General features: G+C 52.6%; 6 protein-coding genes across 7 annotated transcripts; 1 reads left to right on the top strand and 5 right to left on the bottom strand.

Annotated features, from left to right (window-relative positions):
- Positions 1 to 194: 194 nt before the first annotated feature.
- PV05_06366 (uncharacterized protein) lies at positions 195 to 2,862 on the bottom strand. Its single transcript, XM_013459096.1, has 3 exons — positions 1,959 to 2,862; positions 688 to 1,900; positions 195 to 630 (listed from the first exon to the last, which is right to left on the bottom strand). Exons 1-3 carry the CDS (start codon positions 2,088 to 2,090, stop codon positions 599 to 601), a joined length of 1,377 nt encoding a protein of 458 aa, XP_013314550.1. The 5' UTR covers positions 2,091 to 2,862; the 3' UTR covers positions 195 to 598.
- A 44-nt stretch (positions 2,863 to 2,906) lies between these two features.
- On the bottom strand, positions 2,907 to 7,507 carry PV05_06367. Of its 2 annotated transcripts, XM_013459098.1 has the most exons (5): positions 7,299 to 7,507; positions 7,039 to 7,234; positions 6,488 to 6,983; positions 5,363 to 6,419; positions 2,907 to 5,299 (listed from the first exon to the last, which is right to left on the bottom strand). In XM_013459098.1, exons 1-5 carry the CDS (start codon positions 7,351 to 7,353, stop codon positions 3,540 to 3,542), a joined length of 3,564 nt encoding a protein of 1,187 aa, XP_013314552.1. In that variant the 5' UTR covers positions 7,354 to 7,507; the 3' UTR covers positions 2,907 to 3,539. The 2 variants fall into 2 exon arrangements, with proteins under 2 accessions (XP_013314552.1, XP_013314551.1); XM_013459097.1 differs by having other exon boundaries at positions 7,039 to 7,507.
- Positions 7,508 to 8,652: 1,145 nt separating this feature from the next.
- On the top strand, positions 8,653 to 9,340 carry PV05_06368 (uncharacterized protein; the record flags this gene model as incomplete). The annotated part of the gene is made up of 3 exons (XM_013459099.1): positions 8,653 to 8,704; positions 8,769 to 8,801; positions 8,967 to 9,340. 3 exons carry the CDS (start codon positions 8,653 to 8,655, stop codon positions 9,338 to 9,340), a joined length of 459 nt encoding a protein of 152 aa, XP_013314553.1.
- Positions 9,341 to 9,916: 576 nt separating this feature from the next.
- On the bottom strand, positions 9,917 to 12,874 carry PV05_06369 (uncharacterized protein). The gene is made up of 3 exons (XM_013459100.1): positions 12,424 to 12,874; positions 12,245 to 12,365; positions 9,917 to 12,190 (listed from the first exon to the last, which is right to left on the bottom strand). The coding sequence occupies exons 1-3, from the start codon at positions 12,693 to 12,695 to the stop codon at positions 11,660 to 11,662; spliced, it is 924 nt and encodes a 307-aa protein (XP_013314554.1). The 5' UTR covers positions 12,696 to 12,874; the 3' UTR covers positions 9,917 to 11,659.
- Positions 12,875 to 14,612: 1,738 nt separating this feature from the next.
- PV05_06370 (uncharacterized protein) lies at positions 14,613 to 20,342 on the bottom strand. Its single transcript, XM_013459101.1, has 3 exons — positions 18,512 to 20,342; positions 15,688 to 18,459; positions 14,613 to 15,629 (listed from the first exon to the last, which is right to left on the bottom strand). Exons 1-3 carry the CDS (start codon positions 19,784 to 19,786, stop codon positions 15,327 to 15,329), a joined length of 4,350 nt encoding a protein of 1,449 aa, XP_013314555.1. The 5' UTR covers positions 19,787 to 20,342; the 3' UTR covers positions 14,613 to 15,326.
- PV05_06371 (uncharacterized protein) lies at positions 20,331 to 22,362 on the bottom strand. Its single transcript, XM_013459102.1, has 2 exons — positions 21,923 to 22,362; positions 20,331 to 21,872 (listed from the first exon to the last, which is right to left on the bottom strand). The coding sequence occupies exons 1-2, from the start codon at positions 22,216 to 22,218 to the stop codon at positions 20,441 to 20,443; spliced, it is 1,728 nt and encodes a 575-aa protein (XP_013314556.1). The 5' UTR covers positions 22,219 to 22,362; the 3' UTR covers positions 20,331 to 20,440.
- Between the last annotated feature and the right edge of the window lie 212 nt (positions 22,363 to 22,574).

A 22,574-nucleotide genomic window follows, 5' to 3' on the forward strand; every position in this document is an offset into this window, starting at 1 on the left:
TGCTCCACTACTCCGTACCTTAGTACATATACTATTGCAAATCTCGAAACCGAGACCTCACAAGGGCCATCCAAAAAGGATTCGGTTGCTGAGGAGAATGTTGTCGGAGCGCCTTGTATCTCCGACTACGCGCCTCCTGGAACTTGGGCTCACGGTTCGGTTCGGCAGGAGAGGAGCGAACCATCAATTGTCCATGATCTTTCAATATTCACTTGCGGCGGTATCTCATGGTACGTTCTGTTCTATTGACAAGGCTTTTCCCACCTCCCGTTCTTGCCGGCGCATAGGCGGCCGGCATTCCTCTCTCTGTGCATTTCGGGTATCTGAGCCCACAGGCTTTCTCTTCTCCACAAATAGACAAAACACAAAAAGGTTAGACATGACTGGCGTGAAGGAGAGTCCTGAAAGTTAGAAACCCTGCCCCATAAACTTCGCACAGATGAATTCAAGTAGCAATGGGGTGTACAAGATTGTTCTTGCACCCTTCGTTCCCCTGCCCAACAGGGGATGACACGTTGCTCTACACGTGAAGTCCTTCAAGTCAGGCCACAAAACGCCGTGAAGCAAAAACGTAGTTCTGTCTGAATGCGTGGAGCTCCTAGAACCCGAGCGATGGTAGAGAAGGGGAAACTGTGAAGCCGGGTCAGCAAAGGTTAAACTCAAAAAGTTTGGTTAGTGGGGGCTTACCCTCCAGGATAGCGGGGCCAAAGAGGACATCAGAGTCGCTGAGCGACCGGCCGGAGATGTCGATGATGGTGATGAAGATGAAGACCTGTCCGCCAATGCCTGATGGGACCTGGACGCTCATTCCACCGCCACCAATGATGCCCTGGTTAATCTGGACGGCGATGGAAATGATGTTGAGTCCTTCCACAAAGGTGACGAAGATCTCAGTGACTCGGCTAAAGTCGTGACGAGATGAAGAGAAGTCTGGAGTCAGGTTGATCATGGAGCCGGCAGTAATGGGAGAGCAGCTAGAGGCAGAGCTGGATTCGGAGCTGGCTGCAGAGACAGCAGAATCGGTGGCGACGGCTGCGTCAGCGGTAGTGGTGGCATTGACGTCAACAGAGCTGGTAGCATCGGTGCTGTTGGCATCCTGGCGGACACGGAGTCTAGCAGGCGCTGTGGTCGCGGCGGCCACCTCGGTGGATTCAGTCGCTGAAGCAGCGGCATCGGTTGTGGTGGAAACGGCAGCGGCGGCGTCGGTCGCACTCTCTGTGGCGGTATCAACGGTGGTAGTGACGTCGGCAATGTCGGAGACGGCGGTGTCAGTGCTATCAGCCCAGGTTATGGTGGCATAGTCGGCGCTGGTGGTGTCAGTGGCTGAGACAGCCTCCTGGACTTGAGAGGCACCGAAACTGCCCGCTTCATTGAAGCATTGCTGGGCATCCACCGTAAGACTGGGGAAGGACGTGAATGGCAAGGCCGCGTTGGAAGACGGGCAGGAGACAATAAACTGTGCCGCGAGCGTGAAGACGGCGTTGGCATCGAGCGGAGTGAAGAAGGGGTCGGGAGCTCCAATGGCACCGAGTGAGCTTCTTTGGAGGGAGGTGTGCAATCCCTCGGTGGCCATAATACTTGCGGCGATGGTGAGAATGTCTTTCGAGCCGACGAAGCCAGCCGCACCAAGGTAGGCGCTGGTGCCGATGCTCTCGAGGACAGCAGACAAAGTCACAAAGCTGGCGACATCGGTGACTGGGAAGCTGTACTGGCAAGGTTGAACTGGGGCAACACCAGCAGATGAGATGGCAGATTGAAGAACCGAGACATGAGTGGATTCATCAGAGGCGATGAATTGAAGGTTGATGACGAACTCCTCACTGAAGCCGGCATCGATGAAGTCCTGCAGTTGGAAGGTCCTGAAAGCTTCTTGATAGAAGGTGTTCTCGAGGTGTTCGAGCTAAAAAGAAACTGTTAACGGGGGGGTACACATCAGTGAGGCTGGACTTCACACATACAGTCAACGCGAATTGCAGGATGGTGATGTCGACTTCCGAGAATCGCGAGCCTCGTTTGGCAATGTCGACAGGAGCAGCCAACGTCAAGCCGGCGAAAAGAGTGCTCAAAGCTGAGAGCGTAGAGACCTTCATTTTGATTGTGGGTTTGTTTGGGTTTGTTTTAGAAGAGAAAGTTGTAGAGAAGATTGATCCAGTCAAGTTGGTAAATGAGAGTGTCCGGCACAAGTCAGAGAACTGAAAGACAGACTTATCAAAAGCCTTGGAAAGATTGGAAGAGACTTGTCAAAAGTCTTGCAAAAGGAATGAAGCTGCTTGTGGTGTGGAGTGACAATTGAGAGATCGACTTCATGGTGATATATACTCACAAGGAGGAAGGCCAAGACCCATGGAAGTGCAAAGATCCGAAGTCTAGTAAATCTGGCCCATTCCCAGATGTTGACCTACTACAAATCTTGATACAGGAAGGTAGAGATCCATGTTTCAACGTCCCATATGCTAAGGTGTCAGAGACGAACACCAAGAACAGCAGGAGCTTGCAAAGCTGCGGGAGACGGGAGATCCGGACCAGATTGGCGTGTGCTAGGGCAAGAGGGAGAACAGCGTCGGTAGGCGAACAAGGCTTTGACGTGTGGCTGGTTAGATCTGGCGGGCCGAGTGAGGCTTTGGATCTGCGAGATGACAGAGAATGGAACCCGGGGTTGCTTCTTCCTGACGGGTGCAATCTACAAGCGACCAGCAAGGAGGTGAGGATGGGTTTCTGGGGGTAAAGAAGATGCCGTTTAAAGACAGCCCTTTGACGCCTAGCCGAAAGGACAGCGGCCTCATCCCCGATCCGGATATCCAGCATGGACGCAGTAGGGCATGAGACGACCCGTTGTCTCTTGATGACCTCGGGAAGGACATGTCTCAGTCGGAGAAGTAAGAGCCGGAAAATGGTGAAGCTGTTGGACTGTTTCAGGGAGTCAAAGGCGAGGCAATGCCAAGCCGGAAATCACGTGGAATTATGCTTGGCATGCTTGGCAAGAGCTTCGGCTTCTTGCCCATCCGAAAGTTGTTCTCCTCGTTCTGCAACTCCCGGCACCTTGTGTTTCGATCTTTTGTGGCTGTGGCTTGCATACACAGTAGTACTATGTACTTTGATAGTATCCATGCGAAAGAGCTGTCGTCGCACTTCCCCTCGTGACTGGCCGCTCGCCGCTTTACTCACCCTTCGCTCGCCTGCTGCCCCTGAGGGAACTCCCTCAGTGCTCCGCAGCCGCCGTTGAGCTTTGATCTTCCCCTTTATTCAAAACACCAAATTTGATCAACTTTAGAGGTCTGCACAGCGGTCGCCTCAATGGGTAGCATGATCCCGACTTAGAGCCCCCAGGATCTGTTGCATTGATTTGTTGATCCAAGGAGGCATCGTCGACTTGATGCCGCGCTTGCAGCACGAGAAAGTGGCAGCCAGATAGGTTCCCTATGGACAGTCTCGCGTGCAGGTGACCACCTGTTATCATTGTCGTTGCCTTCGTCGTCCTGGACTTTTTTCTCGGGCGGGGCATATCAACCTATGACGCCGTCTTTGTTGTGCTCCGTCGTTCACGGCCTTGCAGACCTGCCACCGAAGTGGCCTGCGGCCAATTCCCGGACCCGCGCTTCGTCCAGAATCGGCAACTTGAACTCGCCCGTCGAGGGCGGCGCAGGTTGGAAGTTCACGGCAACGAGGTACGCCAGGTACATGCCCAGAGTCTGCACACCTATCGAATTGGCTGCCAAGGGATCTTTTTGGCTCGCCGAGTCTCCTTGCTTGACATTGTACTGACTCAGTGCGGCTGCGGCATTTGCATCGTCCAGCTCAGGAGCAACCGTATCCGCAGGCAAGTCTCCCACCACGAAGTGGAACAGTGGGAGCAACGCAAACTCCTCCGTGTTGGAGTCGTCATTACTGACGTATTCCTTGACCCTCATGCACCAGTCCTGGTACGACACCATCGGCACGCGGTACCCGTATAACTCCAGAGCACCTATCCAGTCGTTCAACGTCAGGCGCGGATGGCTGGTCACCTGAGCAACGCCGAGGGACTGCCCGAGAGCAGCAGGAAGATGGAAGGCCGCGGCAACAACAATGCGACTGACCTGCGTGACGGGGACGGCGTTTAACGTGTTGGCAATGTCCGGCCGCGCGCCGACCTGCAAGCATCCTTTCCACAGTCGAACCAAAAAGTCGTCAGTCACCGAGGTGCCAGATTGCGGATCCCCCGTGATGTACCCCGGGCGAACGATCGCGCCTACTAGACCACGCCGTCCAGCCTCGCGCACGAGAAACTCGCTTGACCATTTGGACTGTCCATACCCAGTGCCCAGACCCTTGCGACCGCCTTCCAAATCGTCCGCCTCTAGCACAACAGCTCCAGCCTTACGGGTGAGCTGGATATAGTATTCGTTGTCCAGTGTTGAGGTGGAGCTGATGAATGTTAATCTCTTGGGCTTTTTGGTGGTGCAGAGGCTGATGCAAGCCATTGTGCTTAGCACGTTGGCCGCCCGCAAGCTTGAATACGGAAGCATCCAATTTACCTGGGCACCGTTGTGGATTACGACGTCGACTTCATCGGCAAGGCGATCCCAGATCTCCTGGGACAGACCCAAATGGGCTTTAGAGATATCCCCAACCACGACCTTAAGCCTAGAGGTCTGTGTCCAACTTGGGGACCAGAGCCCATAGGCCTTTGTTATGGTCTCGAGTCGAGCGAGGCCTGCTGCTGCGTCCTTAGCTCGCACATGTGCTATCACACGCGCCTTGGTACGGCCCTCAAGAAGTTCGTGTAGGATGTATGAGCCTAGGAAGCCGGTGGCGCCGGTAAGGAACACAGTGGGAGACGTGCTTGAATAGTCCAATTCTATTGGTGGCCCATCCACAGCCTGGGGAAGTTGGCGCACAAGATCCCTCGCATCTGCCGCATACGCCTCATCCTCGACGATCCCATCTGCAGGAAGAGGCATTGTGTCGAGGCGAAGACCGATGGGGTCTTGTGCGCGATCGATTTCTGCGGCAAGGGCCTGGAGCGTCTGGGACTGGAATATCACACTCACTGGTAAGTTGATGTCTTTCCATTCTCTCCTCAGGTGGAAAAACAGCTGTTGTGCAAGGATTGAGTGGCCGCCTTCCTCGAAGAAGTTGGAATTCGGTACGAACATTCGTGCAGTGTGGTTGGGCAGGATCGAAGCCCATATCTTAGCTAGTCGAGTCTGAGTTTCGGTCATATTTTCAACCGTGGCTGAACTTCTCCTCCTAGACATGAGAGCTAGATCCGACGGGTCGGGGAAGGGAAGTGCAGGCTTGTCAATCTTGCCATTCGGGTCTGGGGGTCGTCTGTCAGTCAAGAGTCTTCAATCTGCTTGTTAGGGTGGTGCCGAATACGTACTTAAGGGCATCCGAGCTAGAGGGATCAAGATGCTGGGGACGGCATATTTGGGGAGCTTGGTCGCGAGAAACTCCTTGCAATCATCCGACAGTGACTTGAACCGTCTCAACATGCTGGACATCGACTCGTCTCCCAAGTCTGGGTCGACCGCTTTCCCACCTTCTTGCTGCTGGATATATTGAAACCAGCGTTTTGTCTCGGGTACAAAATAGGTGACAAGGGTTTGCTCCTCGTTCTTGTCTCTTCGAACTGTGGTGACATTTTCGCGCACGAATGGATGCTGTGACAGGTTTACATCAATCTCGCCTAGCTCAATCCGAAAGCCACGAATCTTCACTTGCAAATCAACACGGCCTGTGCACTCAACACTTCCGTCAGGACGGATTCGACCAAGATCACCAGTTCGATATATGCGATCTCGCGGTCCCTTGTAAAGTTTTCTCCATGCCTCATGGGCTCCCGTAGCATTCTGTTGCTCGTACTGCTTCATCCATTTGGCGGGATCAACAAACCAGTTGGTCAGAAACTTAGACTTGTTGAGTTCCGCTGTCTTCTCGTCGTCCCCAAGGTATCCTTCTGCGAGTCCCCCTGCTCGAAGGAAGAGCTCCCCTTGCTCCCCTATCCCGCAGAGCTTTGTCTTGTCGTCGCGATCGACGACCAAGAGTTGGACATCCAGCATTCCTTGGCCCACCGGAATGATATCTGGCAAAGTTTCCAGAAAGGCAGGGTCGCGAGCTTTGCTTGGCACCTCGAAGAAAGACACAGCACGCTGCGACTCGGTCGACCCATAGAGGTTTATAACAGTGACGTTGGGTGCAAGGTCGCGCAGCTTTCTGCAATCTTTCTTAGTCAGGAGATCGCCGACGAAAAAGGCATTCCGGAGGGACGGGAATTGAGCTGTGGCGCCGCCAACCAGAATTTGGCCCATGGCGGGAGTCAGGTGCGTCACCGTCACGCTATGCTCTTTCATCCATTCCGCAAGCAGTTCGTAGGTGATAGCATCGGCAGGAGGGATAACCAATTTGGCGCCTAAGAAGAGCGGGGTGAAAATATCCCGCTTTTTATTGCCTGTCAGATTTTCCGCACGAATGACAATGGAGCTAGTCAGATAGATCAATGACTTACTTGAATGGGGTCATGAGCAATGCCGGACAGCATGGTGAATTTATCCGCTTCCGAAAGACCAAATCTCTGCGCCATCCAAGGGAAATAATATGTCAAAGAAAAATGGCGTCCCTGAACACCTTTCGGCCTGCCCTCAGATCCGCTGGTAAAACTCAGTGTGGGAATAGAATCAGGGCCGACCAAGACACCAGAGATGTCAGAGGTATTGGGCTGGAGACAATCTTCGCCGTTCACATTGCCACCCCTGAGCTCCCCATTGTCGAGAAGCTCTAGGGATGGAACAGTCGTCTTGATGCTCAGATTGCTCGCCACGAAGTCCATGACGATATCAGAAGGCTTGCCGAACTCCGCATTGGCCCTCTGAATGCAGACTAGGAATCTAGGGCGTGCAACGTCCAAGAGGATTTTCTGGCGCTCTGGAGGGTACTGGGGGTCCAGCACGCTGACAGTTGCACCTGCCTTAAGAGCACCCATATAGGCAACGACCAGGTCAACCCTACGTTGGCGTCAGCGATCGAAAATAGAGAGTGGAAAGCAACAGAAGCACTCGCCCTCTGTAAGCATATATCATGACCACATCTCCCACTTCGCACCCATGAGCCAGGAAGTGATGTGCCAATTGATTGGAGCTCTCATGAATCTGGCGATATGTGAAACTGCGCTGCACAGTCCGCGACCCTTTGGTCTCAACTACACACTCCCTGTCCGGAAAGCGCTTGGCATTGGAAGCGAATATCTCATGGATGGCTAAAGAAAACTGTAAGAACAAGCTGGATCCAAACGATAGGGATCACGCTTCGTCATATCCTACCTCCATGATAGTCGCTCCAGTGGAGGTCGATTGTCGGATCTGGAAGGGAAAACATCAACAACAGCGCCAAGCTGAGCGGGCTTGGGTCTGAATCTTTGCTTGGTGGCCGTGTTTTTGTTTCTCCGTTTGGCAATGACAACTCTGTCCAAGGGCAGGCAAGTACAATGCTCGATCTAGCTAGCTAGCTGGTAATTTGAGAGGTATCAGCGTCGTAGAAATGTAGAGGTGAAATTGAAGAGGCCGAAAAATGCGGCCAAAACCGATGAGTGCAGTCGAAGGCTCGGCGCCAAGACCTGGGGACCATCAGTACCTCCAGCCCAGCGATGCAGACACAATTTGTGAACATTTAGGACATAGGACTTGACTGAACTGAAACTTCCGTTCTTGCAAACAGAAGCTGTCGAGACAATCTTGAGAAGACCTATAATTTACTCCTGAACATGATCACCCATGGCAAGGACCTCCGCGTGGGGTAGTACGTGAGATATGGAGATTATGGTGTCACCATAGATCATGGAGATACTAACCTCCCTGGTTCTTGGACTCCTTAGCCGTCCCATTGCCCCAGGTCCAAAAATGCACCTGTTGAGAGGTTTTCAATACTCCAACTGATGCTTCTTCCCAGGCGATTCAAGCACGAGAACAGCTCAGACAATAGTAGATGGCACGAAAACCCCTTACTTGAGAACTTTAAAGCCAAGCGAAAGCCTCGGGCATCTTTGCGCCATTCCGATCACCCAAGATCCCCTGTACCTACGGTGCCGAAATCAGAGACCTAGATACGCATTAGTACCTTCGTGATAGTACTGTGATCACGTGTGATGTACTAGCTGAGTCTGGCCTTTTTGCCAAGGCTAAGTCACGTGATCATGAAGCTTGACTTGAGCTTCGGCCCCTGGATTTTCCGGGGACAACTGCCCCGACTCCCGAGACTTCAGGCGCTCGATTGTGAAAGATGACGTCGGAGGGGTTACGAATATCTAGCCTACAAACAAGATGTTACGAGTATGCACAGGCCGCGACAGGCCCCAGTACCATGATTTGGGCTCGAATCAGCATGCCGTGTCCCCTTGCTTAGCTGCACGGGCTCTCCAATGGAATGTCCTCACGCTTTTCACTATGATGTAGTTTGTAGTACGCCAATGAACCAACAAGCAACAGGGCGTGCAGAACCTGGCGATGATGGCATACGTGCCCTGTTCAAAGCACAACTCTATCGGACGCATGTGAGGGTTTCGTGGGTATATAGGTTGCTCCTTGACCCTTTCGCAGCCCGATATCTCTCGATATACCTCTATCCCACTACAGGATTACACATCACTTTTTCAACGACAGACTCATTCCGTTTATCAACATGAACAACCAGGGACAACCAGCCGGCCAGCAGGAGGACTACCTCGACAAGGGTACGGACTGACTCCAATATTCTACAATGCGTCACAGACCGGGACTCACACTGTATTCTGCTAGGCCTCGACGCTGCTGAGAAGAGATTCGGCCAAGGTACGTACGGTGGAGCCATTGACGCCTTCGAAACTCCTGACCCCCCCACGAGTCGTTTCCGATGGCGGATTACGTAGTGCCTCCGATACACCTGCGGCCGGGGGGTGGCAGGAAACCACATCAAGATCGCAGATCACCGACGGATGCTAACAACCTGGTGTGTAGGCAAGGTCGACCCAGCAAAGCAACGCAGCACGAACGAGAAGGTCACCGATAAGGCTCGAGACATGTTTGAGAAGGCCACTGGCAAGAATGTGCCTGACAAGGTACGTCAAGAGCGCGATCCCATACATTTCAGTCACGGGAAAGTCCTCTGGCAATACACCGACATTGCAACTGCGAGGCGGAACAACATTCGGAGTCACAAGATGTGCGCGGTGCCAGATTTCCTGCTTGTGAGGGTGCATGCTAGCAAAGAGGACTGGCAAACCCACAGCTCCGATGCTTCCTTCCATCCAACCCATTGCACGAGTATTCTCAAGGTCGACATCAGCAGTGAGAAACGCAACAACCGCCTAGTCCAACCCTCCGCACTTTGATGAACCTGTTCACTTTTCTCCGTGTATCTTGTTTGTCTGCCACGCAAAAGATAGACAACTTGCTAACAGCTCTTCTCCGAATATAGTTCAGCAACTAAGCCAAAGATACCAAGAGAGGACGATCGTTGATGCTATCCAAGCAATCCCTGTGACGCCATGAGCGTACTACATAAGATGAAGAAGACCTTAATGATACACCGAGTCAACCATCTTCACATACATTGTTCAGATCCTTCTTGTGTCCCTCCCTCACACCTGACTGCTCCATCTCCCGGCCTCGACCTTGCCGACTCTGGCTCATCGCCTTGTTAGTCTAAATGCAGTCTGCCCTCGATAGAAGAACATGGAAGGACCAGCATCAACCCGCGGAGCCACACCTCCTGTGAATGTTTTCCACCTGCATCCTACGCGCTCCTCTCTTCTCATCCTTTCTCGTACACATCTTACACACACATGACTTACACGACCCAGGACGAGCCCATTCTATGAACCCCTAAACCAATCATGACAGTGACAAAGACAGAAATGAACCATCAAGCAAGAACACGCCAGTACAAGATGTATAAGAATACAGTGGCATCACTATCACAATTACAAGACACCAGATAGTAACCATAGCCCTACCCGCAACCGCAACCATAAAAGCGTCATCATCAATATATAGTACACCCAATCCCGACCCCAACCTCGATCTTGATCTCGATCTCGATTCCCCGGCTGGTGAGTGTACGTAGTACTCTTAATACGACAATCAGATATGATATGGTATGGTACTCGTATGATATGATATGAACTGGATGTGTGCCTCTACGAGCAGTGAGCACGAGATCAGACCACTCAGTTTACTATCGTTCGTTCGTTCGTTCGTTCGTTCGCAACGAGCCTTTTTCGCCGACTCAAGACTGGAGAGACCCATTTCCGCAATTCTAGACCCAAGTCTTCTACATGGATATAAGTCTTTTCTGGCCCTCTCATTGACTGGGGATTATCCAAACGAGCTGCAGGCTTCCTCCCTCTCCCAGGCCCCCTCCACGACCCGATCAGGAAGGCGATGTCCTTCTATTACGACGGAAATATCAACCCGTAGTTCTCTAAATATCTGTCCTATATGCTTTAACTAGGTACGCTTTTCAATAAGATCGTCGCGACCAAGCTCAGTGGCATGTGTATTAAGTGGACTTTATCCTCGTACTAGTACTCGGAGTACTGCCCATAACCACTCTGACGAGTATTAGCGAATGAGACAGCAAGACTGGTCCATAAGATTTGCTCGTAGGAAAATTTGGGGAAAACTTCAACGGGGAACAAATCCCAGACCAAGTTTTTAGTGTAATGTAAAGTGTCCGCAAGATCGACGATCATGTTTCATATTTCCTTCTGCTGCCTTGGACCCCCGGCGTAGGCAGGAGTACCGGGCCCTGCAGAAGCCCAAATACTGTCATCGTTGATCCCGGAAAGGTCAGTCTATATGCCGCCTGCACGATCTGCACAGTCACTGGCACATGGTTGGATATTCAATCCCCGTCCAAGCGGTAGAAAATAATAATGCTGGTCCAAGGCCTTTTCCGTCTGTCGAGTCTCGACACCCTTTTCACCCGCCCGAACGATCGATCGTGAAATGCTCAGGTGCAAGGATGACGTGGAGTGCCAGTCAGTGCTAGGTTGAAGGCGGAATAAGAATCCGATTTCTCCGACGGGCAGTGCAAGAGTAATTCGAGCCGATCGAGCCAATCGCAGGGCCCAAAATGGCCGAGGCGGAGTAGCGGCGGCGCTGCTGTTCCGATGACAGACCACGGACAGTTGGTGTAAGCCTAGGCCCAAATGCCCACAAATGCAGCAAAACAACCACTGAACCTCTTGCATTTTTCTAGCCTCCGATTTCTGCCCGCTCTTTTGGGCGGTGCGCAGGAGAATCCCAGACAGTGTCTCGACTGTTGATCGAGATCATTACCGACAGGGGTACGGGCAAAATCCCATCCGTCGACAGAAGCAGAATCGGTGTTGTGATCATGGCATTGCTGCATCCCATTCTCCAGAAGACGCTGTGGACGCTGCCTCGGAGAAAATCAGCCGTGACAAATATCCGTATCTCGCTTGCAGTGCGATGATCATCTCCAATACGGTGCGATGTGGTGCAGTGAATCGGCAATGATCGAGGCCTTGTTCTCATGGCTCGACTCACACATCCGCAGTGGTCGAAGCCTGTCCTGAGGTGTGAAACATCGTCATCAATATTTCAATCATAATGTGCTTCTGATGCACAATTGAACGACGTCGTAGCGGAGTCAACGTCCGATCAAAGAGAGAAAGCCCTGGGGGTCAGTTGGGAACAGGTGTAGCTTCGTAGGTCTTCAACCAGGGGAGAACTGGTGCAGCATCGTGGTCTCTTCTCCGACTGTCAGCTGGAAAATGCTCCGTGTGTGGCTCGTTTGACCAACCTCCGTGGGACGATTGACTTGGAGAAGTAGGTAGAGGTGCTAGACGTTCTAACCCAGGCATCACGCCGACATCAATAGCGCCTAGTGCCTTTGGTGGTGAAAGGTCTGTTCGTTCCTCTTCAATCAAGATGCCATCAGCAGTAATGGATGGCAATCGAGTCAACTGAACCGCATCCGGCGACAGACGTTGAGAAGTCTGCGAACTTGCTGTGGAGAGCGTAGGCGGCGGTGGACCAACTGGTTCAAAGGTACTCGAGGAGGTCGATGACCGTGAGACACCAGGAACATGGGGGCTGGGCACGGGGAGAGGCAGAATGATGCGGCCTCCTGGACCTCCAGACATACTTGATTCGAGTCGTGGTGGACCGAGCGTGTACTCTGTCTCGTTCGTTTCTGATCCATTAGAAGTATCCTGATCCAAAACGTAAGTTAGTCGGCTACATCAGCACGTGAACCAAGAACTCACGTTGTCGCGTGCCTCTTCGATCAAAATTCGAACCTCGGGAGAAACCATGGGCATGATTTCACTTAGAAGGCTCTCGTACCGTGCCAAACGGCGGCTGGTAGCCGTGAGATCTTCTGCGGTTCTGCAGTGGCACGATGTCAGACGCGACCAGGTAACGTGAGATGGAGCAAGTCACTGACTTGCGCTTCCTCCAACCTTTCCCGTAGCCGTAATAACAGGTCGTGCCGGTGTGAAGACATCGGCGACAGGCTGGACGAGAACCATCGCATTTTGTCTTGCGCTCACGACACGGTTCACAGGCGTGGCTGGTGCGTGCTCTCTCTGGTTTGTCCCATGCTGGGTTATTGGCGCGTGATATGGGTATGGATGCAGCACCAGCACTGCTGGCAGGAATACCTGTAGACGAGGTGGGTGGCGGAGATAAACTGCTGGTGGTGTTGACAGGCCTCATGCCTAGAGCAAATGGCCGGCTGGAGCGTGTCTAGACGAACATAAAAATTACACGCGGATGGGTCGGCCTGGGGTGGGAGAGGTTTGGTATTTGAAGCAGCCTCGCAGCAGGTGGAAAAAGTCAAAGTCAAGAGAGGTGCCAGCACTTGGGAAAGGTAGACTTGGCAAATAAGATCTCGGGACCAGGCGAAGGGGGTGACAGACGGATACAAGTATCGAACCGCCGAGGTCGATGGAAGGAAAGTTTTTCAGCAGCCGGTTGGTTGATCTTGTGTCGTGTGGCAGAGTTTCGGATGGGCGGTGGAGACTGGGTGCAGGCAGTGGAATGATGGGGAACAATACCTACCTAGGGTCCTGTGGTACTCGTAGGCTGGGTTGGCTTGTTCAGTGCTGGTGTGGCCAGACGTGGTAGTTGTGGTAGTGTGGTAGTGCACGGTGGCCGTTGCCGTTCGGCAGGCGAACATGTCTGGGTGCATGTGTGGGGGAAGGATGGTTAAGAGAACCACTGAGAAAGTACTGTGTAAAGCGTCCGAGCGTCCTATTGGTGACCGACAGGCCAGGCACGGGTAGAACGTGTAGAGAATGCTGGTAGTGGCGAGCCAGCGTACCTAGAGGCCGACCCTAGGTAGTATACGGAGTATGCAGGCAAGCAATAGCTGGTTCAGTAGGATTCGTCTCAAAGGCGCCAGGTGTGCCGGCCAAATCTTACTGGCAATTGCTGCATGTCTGTTCGGAGACGGAAACCCAGGCACCCGGGGCGAGCTGTGAAGGGGAGACGGGTGGAAAGACAGACAGGAGACTTGAGTAGAGCGAAGCAACAAGTGGACCAAGTCGAGGTCGAGGGTCAAGGGTCTTGCCAGAAGTGCCCGCATCGAGATGGGCAAGAGGCAAGAGGCAAGAGAAGGACCAGACCATGACCAGACTCGCAGACTCTCGACGGATATCGGAGATGGCGGCGGGTGATCTTTTAGTGGCTCCTTTGCCGTCTGCCGAATGGAAGAACCGCACCGACAATCTGACTGCATGGCACGCGAGGAAAAAGAAAAGTTGCAAAGGGGAAGCAGCTGACCAGCAGAAACACACCGAAAAGAGAAGAGACGCCGGGGGGCCAAACTGCCAAGGACTACTGTACCTACCTTACCTGAGGTACCTACCTAGGTAACTTGCAGGCTGCAGCAGGAGGACCTAGAGGAGCCTAACTTAGTAGCCCGTCAGTGCCCGTACCCTTCTGTGGTAGGTACCTAGGTACCTAGGTGGTAGGTATAGGTACTTGTACCGTGAGTGACTTGTGGGTGCTGTGGTAATCCCATCTTTGGTTCACCTAGGTGTGGTTCGCGTCCCGAATACTACTGTGGGAGTGGGGAGTGTCGGATATCGATCTGTCAGTCCTTCATACCTAGGTGTGGATAATGTACCACTGGAGACCTAGGTTCTGGGGAGGTTACTGTGATGGTCAGTACGCTACGCAGCGACTACCTTCCAGGTAGGGTAGGTACTGTGGTAGAGACTCCCCGTCAAGCAGTATAACGCAGTACTAAAGTTAAACTACCTCCTAGGCATGGGAGCCTGTAGGTAAGCTCACGAGGGCTCACTAGGCTAGTAGGCTCACCGCATCTCTTTTCCAGACATGCAGTCACTCCTCTCCCGTGTCTCGCTGCCTCGCTGCCTCCTCCTGACTCCTGACTCGTCCACATGGATGCAAATGCAACCCTTGGTAAAGTCTATCCTTCGCCTCCCATACCCAATTATTACTCGTCACGATCTCACTCACGCCCTCAACCTCAACCCCGACTCGGGAGCAGAACCTCCTGTCGATCAGGGTGGCTCCTTGCGACCGACTGGAAGTGCTTTTCCGTGGTCGGCGGTTTTCGCCTGCAGGATCTTGGATCATGGATCCTTTATCCAGCAAGCCAGTGGTGCCAGTATATGATTTCCGCGCCACACCCGCCACAGGCCCTGGTCGTCTTTGTTAATGTGATAGCTGCTTGCCTGCTCTGATATGCTGGCCAACCTATTAACATCATCTACGATGACACTTATCACCGTAATCATCATGTTCCCACGTCTCTACGACATAGGCCTTTTCCTTTTCGAGGCCCTTCCCGCCCACTACCGTTTGCAAGCAGCTGCAACTGCCGCTGCTTGCATGACCACGCATGACTAGGCATCTAGGCAAAACTGGCTCGTGCCGGGTATAGGTTTCGTACGTAGTACTACCTCGGACTGTCTTGGCCAGCCACGACGACCTTCCTCCAATCCAAATTGATGTTGGGGATATGAGTGGTGGTGTTAATCTATCATGTCTTCTCAGTCTAGTAGTGACCAACTTACATATCGTCTTCCCTCATCTTACGTGACGTCGTCAATCCTGATCATCGTATGCTCGCTTGGAAAATCCTCGTGAACTTGTCGTTGTGACCTCCCTCAAATACTCATCCCCGTCGAAAGCCCATCACTCCTCAAATGCCCATTACTTGCATCTCTCCTTGATCCGGAAATACGCCTCCACGGCCTCCATTCTGGGTCGAGACCACGTGCCGCCGGCTCGAGCATTCGTAGCATCTAACTCCAACCTTGTGCTCTCAGAGTGGTTACATGCGTGTGTCAATCACTAGCAACCGTCGCTACCAACTCATCGTTTCATGCTGCTCTTTCTGACCGGCTCGACACCCTGCATACTACGCAGGCCAGCTGGATCCATCTTCACTCGAGGTCCTCGTCCCCGGACAGGTGACTCCCAACCTTGTATTTGCTTTCGCAAATCTGGGTCGCTCTCGTCGCCAATAAAAGTCCAGCTTTCTTCAATGTCGACTTCATCGAGGGCGACATCCGCACCGGCTGTATCACCTGCGAGGGCCGCTCTTGCTTTGACCAGCGATTTGGCATAATCGAGATCTCGGTAAATCGCTTGAATGGCCGTCTGCACCCCAGTCTCCTACCCCGAAAGTTAGTGCGACTGTGCACACCGTCATCAAGCATTGACTCGAACTTACCTGTCGGATCTGTTCTCCGAGTAGCCGCGCCTTCACGATCATCCGCTGTGAGTGGGTCGCTTCCCATAGAGCGCGTGAGAACAAGCTGACATTGACCTTCTTGAGACAAATGCCCACACCCAAGTCTTCCACCCGGGATCCGAAGAAGAATTGATCGCCAAAGAATGGCTTGATAACGGTCGGCACTCCAGCACGGAGGCTTGCTCCAGTCGTGCCCGCGCCTCCGTGATGAACGGCAGCGTCAATCTGCCGGAATAACCAGTCGTGCGGGGCAGATTTGATCTGAAAAATGTCCGCCGGCAAGGGGACTTCTGTCTTGACTGCCGCAGGATCCCCAAGCCGGTCACTCCATCCTTTCGACAAGATGCATCTCACGTCGGCCTTGAGCACCGACTCTACCACCGTCTTAGTCAGTGCCGCCGGGTCGGATACCACAATCGAGCCAAAGCCAATGTAGACGAGCTTTTTGCCGTCTTTTCGGGCCTTGTCGATAAATCCCTGAAGGTCAGCGGGCGGGGACCAGTCCTGCGCCTCATCGAGGAACCAGTATCCTGTAACCCGCACCCAATCACTGTAATCCAAGGGCGGTACAACCACATGAGGCGAGAAGTTGTACAGGAATGGCACCTTGTTGGGTTGCATCTTGTCCATGTTGGTACTGCGCAGTCCCAACTCCTTTTTGCGCCAACGGTTGACCTGTCCGGAAATGGCTTTCCAAAATACATTGTCAAACATGACATAGGAGTAGTAGTTGTAAGCCCCTCCAATCTTGTGCTCGGGCACGGCAAACGCATGTGGATACGCCCGAGTCCGGGTCCAGGGCATGGTGAAGGCTCGAAAATAAGGTATCTTCAGCGCCTCAGCAATGTGTATCCCAGCCATTGCACTGGGCGACTCGATCAAGAGATCCGTATCCTGACATGCCTGCCATGCCGAAGTGAGCAATTCGTCAATCCAACTGCGGAACTTTGCCGAGGCTTCTCGTAGAAAAGAGTAGGTGAACATGCCATTTTCCACACAGATCCTCATCAACTCTGCCGGGTCACCCTCGACAGGGGCAAAATCAATGCCGTGCTTCTGCACCCAGGGTCCGAATTCGGCGTGTGTGGCTATCCTGGGTTTGTGTCCCTCGGCCAATAGCCCTTTGCACAAGGCAATGTATGGTTGCACATCTCCTCTAGAGCCGATGGTGAGACATGTTATCCTCAATGATGAAGTGGGCTTGAAGTTGATGATGGACGCGCGCGGGTCGTCGAACAGCACCGGTCGGCTTTCTTCATGGCTGTAGATTGCTTCAGCTGTATCTGGTAGCACAAGTTGATGGTCACTCGTCGAACTGCGACGAGCTTCCTGCAACACACGATGCTCTTCTTTGGCAACCTCCGCATCATCTTCGTCCTGCTTGGCCAACACGCTCGACTCGGTCATGTATCGCACACTTTCGAGGCTGTGCAAGAGCGTCACAGTGCAATCATCCCGGTGCTCGCTAGAGCTGAACTCAAAAAACAGCTCTTCGTGACCTCGGATGACGAGTACCAATCCATGGTATCCAAATCGAAACCCCTTCTCCTTGTCGACGTTTTCAATGTCTTTCAATGGAAGGACTAGCTTTGTCCGCGTTCCCGGGAGCAAGCTTCGGAAGCAGAACTTGCGATTACTGACATATATCTTGCCGTAGAGGGGGAGCACCCGGTGCAGAAAGCCGAAGTATGTGGCTTGTAATCTTTCAGAAGGCGGCAGAGCAAAGTGGGCACGAAACCGGTCCCCATGACCAACATTGGCTTCTTCATCTTCGGGGTCGATACCTCTATCGTCAGGTACAATGCCTTCATTTTCTCCGTAGTGCTTTCGATCTCCTGCCCACATGCCTGAGACCTTTTCCAAATATGTCATTGACTCTGTTGCCAACAGCTTTTTCATAGACATTGACCGGTTCTTGAGGTAGTCAGCGAATGCCCCTGCACGTTGAAGCGGGTATGAGCCAGCTTTGACCAGGTCTTGCAACGTTGGTGAAGGCTCGACTTGCACGGGTATTTCTTGTGCTCTTGCTCCGGTGTCTTTCGAGTAGTGAGCGAGGAGGTCAGCTGCCCCTCGAATCGGGATGGGTGAGTATGTCTCCTTGCGTGGAGAAGTGGACAGGATGGTCCCGCCTTCGGAATGCGCTTCGGTTGACATGGAAGCCAGTGTTTCCATACGTTGGATAGCAGGCGGATGGAACACATCGCTTCGCGTGAGGATCTGACTAGCAGACATTTGTGCTTCCACTCGAGGTGACAATGGCGCTGTGGATGAGTCGGTCTCTTTGTCGATGGACTGTACATATGAATCTTCCGAATCATGATGCTGGGCGAGTGGCGATTGGCCCCGACCTCTCGATTGGTTTGCTTCAAGTCGACTGGTGCTTCCACTCCTTCGTCCTCGGTCGAAGCTAGCTCGACCGAAGTCGCCACTTGAACGTGATGGGCTATTTCCACGATAGAACTCGCCACTCATCTTGGGAGAAAACCTCCCACCCTCGTCGACAGGGAAAGGCAAGAGCGTTGCCCGCACACTTTCCTTGATGGGTGGGCTCGACTGTGCTCTTGGGCTTCCTGGTGTGACGGCAGGGGACTGGTTGCGAGCGGCTGGTCTCCGCTTCGGGCTGGACAGCGTGGTATCTTTTCGCGTCGGAGACAACAAGTCTTCAGATGCCCTCTCGCCCGCGCTTTCGGCGAGCAAACTTCGAAATATCTGAAGCGCGTCTTGGCCAAAACTGAAGAAGGAGAAGAAGTACTGCGGACGATTAGTAAAAACTTGACGGACAATGCCCTGCCACGCTACCTACCTCGTCGATGGCATATGAATCTCCGCTCTCTATCACTCTGAACTTGACCGTTTCAGCGAACTCAACAACCGGACTCTCCTCGAAGTCGATAACGTTCTGCACTGGCAGAGAAATTTTCACACTATCTCCATCATTGTGAGATCGAAAGATCGTCTTCTGTAGAATCTGAACCCATTCTTTGGCACTCGAAGCACTGTCTGCGCGAAGATGGTATGTGCGGTGATCGGTGGTCAAAGAGAAATCTTTGCACTCTTTCTGTTTGCTCTTGGCTGCCGAAAAGTTCGCGGAAATGCCGTATCTTAGATCGATGTTGCCGGAAGGAAAGTAGAGGTTAGACGGATCCGAGTAGTATGAAAGCACATCCCCCTTCAATGAAAACCAATATCTCTTGTACTTTGAGGTCGTCCGACCTTTCTTTGCTAGATACCCAGTTTTGGCAACCGTGTGCGATTTTCTCGGCAGGTAGGCATAGAAGCAGATGTGGTGTGTGGTGATATAGAGATAGCCCTGTAAAAGTACGCTTTGTAGCAGCCAACACGGGTACTCTGCCACAACCTTTTCAGGTTTTTCGAATCCGAAGATCTCCATCAGCCGCGTCGCGAGTACTGTCTGTGGTAAGGACTCCGCTCTACCTCTTGATTTTTGACCTTCAGGAGATGTCGGGATTAAGTGGGCAGCGTCGTCATTTTCCTGAAACTCGGCTTCTGCAGTTAAGAGTCTGCTCAGCACAGGCGCATCTCTTGGGTTGCTTCTTGAAGATTCCGATGTAGCATCACTCTCGGGACTAGGGTCCTGACGCGCAACTGACTCTTTGCCTTTGGGTTCCAATGCTCTTGCTGACGGACGCGGTAGTGGCTGGACCAGTCGATTCCCCGAAAGATGCTTACTCTTCTTTTCAATAGACGAAGGCTCATCTCGTGTCATCACCTGTTGTACTAGAGTTGCCTTATCCATGGATGTTGCAGGCTGCGCTTCACCCTCAACAAGCGTTGCCTTCTCTTCATCAATTTCTTCTTCACTGTCGCTGGATTCGTCGAATCTGGCATTGAAATCTGTCCGCGATCCGGCCGCCGCGATCATCGAGAAAATTGATTGATTCATGTATTGTGCGGGTGCGTTCCGTCCTCGCGAAGGAGCCGTCACATCGTCTTGGGCATCTGCACCGAGGCTTAGGCGAGAGGGAATATGAGAGGAGGGCATTCGATTGAGGTTCGGGTTTCTTTTCTGGAGCTTGCGGCCTCCACTCGGCTTGGAAGGGCTATCGAGGTTCGCCATGGCGATGTGAGGACCTGTGACTGGGGCTTTTATTGAAGAGTGTTTGTTTGCACGCAAGGGCGCGGCCAAACAAGACCGTCCTACTCTGCTGAGGCTCGGCGCGACATCAGGATAAAAACACAAGGCAAGGTCCGTCTGATGCGATAGTCACAGGTGTAGCGTCTTATGCCTCACCTGACAGACGACAGCCTTTGCCGAGAAAGTAGTGTCCGATATTCAACAAAATGAAGCGGTCGTGACCCAGACATTATGGCTTTCACAGAGCGATGAATCGATGATCAGAATAGACTTTCAAACGGGCATGTTGATGCCTGACATCGTCGCCTATAGGGAGATATAGAGTGGGTATAAGTAGGCGCCCTCGTGGCTCATCGTGACTAGACTCGAGATACGTGAAGCGAGTTGGCGAGTCTAAAGGTCGAAGGCATGTGGGATCATCAGATCTTAGGCATCACGGCATTCTTGGAAGCTTTAGCCGGATCTCGGCTGCACATTCCATTCCCTTCTCCCACCATGGTTCATTCTTCTCGAGCTCTTTGAATGATATTGATATTGATATTCATCATCCCTACCTACCTAGGTACCTTATCTATAGCATCCTGACTCATTTTACATTACTCTACGATGCTCTTGATGAATTCCTGCCTGGACCGCTCACGACCGGGCATTGTTTCTAGCACTAGCAGCTGCAGTCAACTTGAGGGCTGCTGGGCAATCTTCTCGCGGCATGTGCAGCTCAACCAGTCGCAGGTAGGGGGCACTGGAGAAGTCCTTGTCTTCAAACAAGGCAGACACGTCTTCCTTTGTCTTGACCTGGTATGTCTTGTATGTGCCTTCTCGAGCACCGAATGCTGCGGGTAGATCTTTATATCGCCAATTTTGAATGTCGTTGTATCCTGCATCCATGCCGTGTATGAAGCGTTCAATCGTGTAACCATCGTTGCACACGACGAAAATGATTGGATTGAGCCGATGCCGGAGCATTGTGCTGAGCTCTTGAGCAGTGAGCTGGAATGAACCATCTCCTGTGAAAAGAATTGTCCGACGCTTGCCCCCAAGCTCTTTTTCTGCAAGGGCCACGCCCTGACATGAACCAGTGGCGTAGCCGATACTGCCCCACAAGACTTGACTGATATTAATGACGTCCTTGGGGAATCGCGTGTCGAAGATACCGTAGCTGGATGTGCCGGTTTCAGTGAGGATGATGTCGCCTTGTTGCAGCCACTGGCCCATTTTCGGCCAGAACCAGCGGTGCGTGATTGTCGGGTCGGTGGTGTCCTCGTCCGCAGGTATCAGATTCTGTGAAGGTGTGGGACCCGGCACGATGTTGAGCTTAGGCAGTCTATCGATGAGTTTGCGCAGGACGCCTTTCATGCCGACACCCGGATACTCTGAGAAACGCACAGTCGTCCATGTGCTGTGCAAGTCAATGGTCTTGAGCTGCGAAGTTCTGTACGAGAATCCGGCGGTATTGAAGTCTGACCTGACACTGCCGATATGGAGAAGCAGATCGGAGTTTTCGACACGCTCCCGAACTCCAGGATTTGAACCGTCACCTGCATATACTCCTCCAAAGGTGGGCAACGTCTCATCGACGGCACCTTTGCCCATAGGAGCCACAAAGACTGGAAGGCCCGATTTCTCAATGAATTCGTGCGTCTCCTCCAGCACACGATGGCGAATGGCACAGCTGTCGACAAGGATGACTGGATTTTTGGCGGCAGTGAGATATTTCGAAATGACATCGACCACATAGTCCTCCCTCTCTGGGTCGTTCTTGTGAGGACTGAGGTCGATTTTCGTCTTCAACCTTTCACCTTCGACCCTCTTGCTCACGATGTCGGTTGGAAGGGTGATGTATACGGGTCTGCTCTTCAGGTAGCATTCGGCCAGGGCATGATCAATCTGAGCCGGAATGTCTCTAGGGTCTGTCAACTTGGCCACATCCACTGCCAGACTGGCGGCCATATCAGCGAAAACGTGGAAGTTGCCGTTGCCCAGCGTATGGTGCAGAAGCATCCCATTGGCCTGGGAGATTGTGCTTGGTGTCCCGACTATGTGGACGACGGGGACAAACTCTGCGTAGCTGGAATATGTCAGCCCAGTGATTGGTTTCCTTGAGGAAATGCCACGCACGCTCCAGCAATCGCATTAGGGAGCGACAGCTCACCAACGCCAAAGGTGGTGATAACTGCCGATATACCCTTGATACGGGCATAACCATCTGCGGCATATCCTGCGTTGAGCTCGTTACAGTTGCCAACCCAGTTGAGCCCACATCCTTCGAGGTAATCGAGAGCGACCAAGTTGAAGTCGCCGGGCAGTCCGTGGACCGAATCGATACCTACTTGCTTGAGTCTAGTGAAGAGATAAGTAGCAACATCTACGGGCTCCCTGAGCTCGGATGTTCGAATGTCAGGTTGGCTAGCCATATCAGATGAATGCGGTCGTTGACTACAATGACGATGAGAGATGGAGAGCAAGGGGATTGCAGTTGAAGTTATATAGACATGTGAAGAAACGTCATTGGCATGCGGCGGGCCTGATCAGATCTTGAGCATGTCTGTTATGAAGTGAGGCTTGGATATGACAAGCAATTGGCGCAAAGGATGCAGGTACAATCCCGTGTCTGCATGGTGAGGGTGCAGGTGGTCTGATGGTGGAGGCCGGATGCTACACAAGAGAGGCCCAGAGCTCTATGGCCGCAAACAACGGGCATCTTCATCGTGCTCAAGTAAGCCTACCTAGGTAGAGAATGGTGTGATCTGGCACATGAAAATCAACTCAC

Source organism: Exophiala xenobiotica (assembly GCF_000835505.1).
Source record: "Exophiala xenobiotica strain CBS 118157 unplaced genomic scaffold supercont1.4, whole genome shotgun sequence".
NCBI classification, from domain to species: Eukaryota; Fungi; Ascomycota; class Eurotiomycetes; order Chaetothyriales; family Herpotrichiellaceae; genus Exophiala; species Exophiala xenobiotica.

Bases quoted from the DNA above. Each gene is read 5' to 3' on its own strand.
- PV05_06370 (XM_013459101.1), bottom strand. From the start codon at position 19,786: ATGGCGAACCTCGATAGCCCTTCCAAGCCGAGTGGAGGCCGCAAGCTC. The intron at 18,460-18,511 runs GTAGGTAGCGTG...AATCGTCCGCAG, and splicing joins ATTCATATGCCATCGACGAG to TACTTCTTCTCCTTCTTCAG. The intron at 15,630-15,687 runs GTAAGTTCGAGT...CTTTCGGGGTAG, and splicing joins TCGGAGAACAGATCCGACAG to GAGACTGGGGTGCAGACGGC.
- PV05_06369 (XM_013459100.1), bottom strand. From the start codon at position 12,695: ATGAGGCCTGTCAACACCACCAGCAGTTTATCTCCGCCACCCACCTCG. The intron at 12,366-12,423 runs GTCAGTGACTTG...GTGCCACTGCAG, and splicing joins AAAGGTTGGAGGAAGCGCAA to AACCGCAGAAGATCTCACGG. The intron at 12,191-12,244 runs GTGAGTTCTTGG...GTTTTGGATCAG, and splicing joins TCGAAGAGGCACGCGACAAC to GATACTTCTAATGGATCAGA.
- PV05_06366 (XM_013459096.1), bottom strand. From the start codon at position 2,090: ATGAAGGTCTCTACGCTCTCAGCTTTGAGCACTCTTTTCGCCGGCTTG. The intron at 1,901-1,958 runs GTATGTGTGAAG...GTTTCTTTTTAG, and splicing joins TCCTGCAATTCGCGTTGACT to CTCGAACACCTCGAGAACAC. The intron at 631-687 runs GTAAGCCCCCAC...CCGGCTTCACAG, and splicing joins TGGCCCCGCTATCCTGGAGG to TTTCCCCTTCTCTACCATCG.
- PV05_06367 (XM_013459098.1), bottom strand. From the start codon at position 7,353: ATGTTTTCCCTTCCAGATCCGACAATCGACCTCCACTGGAGCGACTAT. The intron at 6,984-7,038 runs GCGAGTGCTTCT...ACGCCAACGTAG, and splicing joins ATGATATATGCTTACAGAGG to GGTTGACCTGGTCGTTGCCT. The intron at 5,300-5,362 runs GTACGTATTCGG...GACGACCCCCAG, and splicing joins TCTAGCTCGGATGCCCTTAA to ACCCGAATGGCAAGATTGAC.
- PV05_06371 (XM_013459102.1), bottom strand. From the start codon at position 22,218: ATGGCTAGCCAACCTGACATTCGAACATCCGAGCTCAGGGAGCCCGTA. The intron at 21,873-21,922 runs GTGCGTGGCATT...GACATATTCCAG, and splicing joins CCTAATGCGATTGCTGGAGC to CTACGCAGAGTTTGTCCCCG.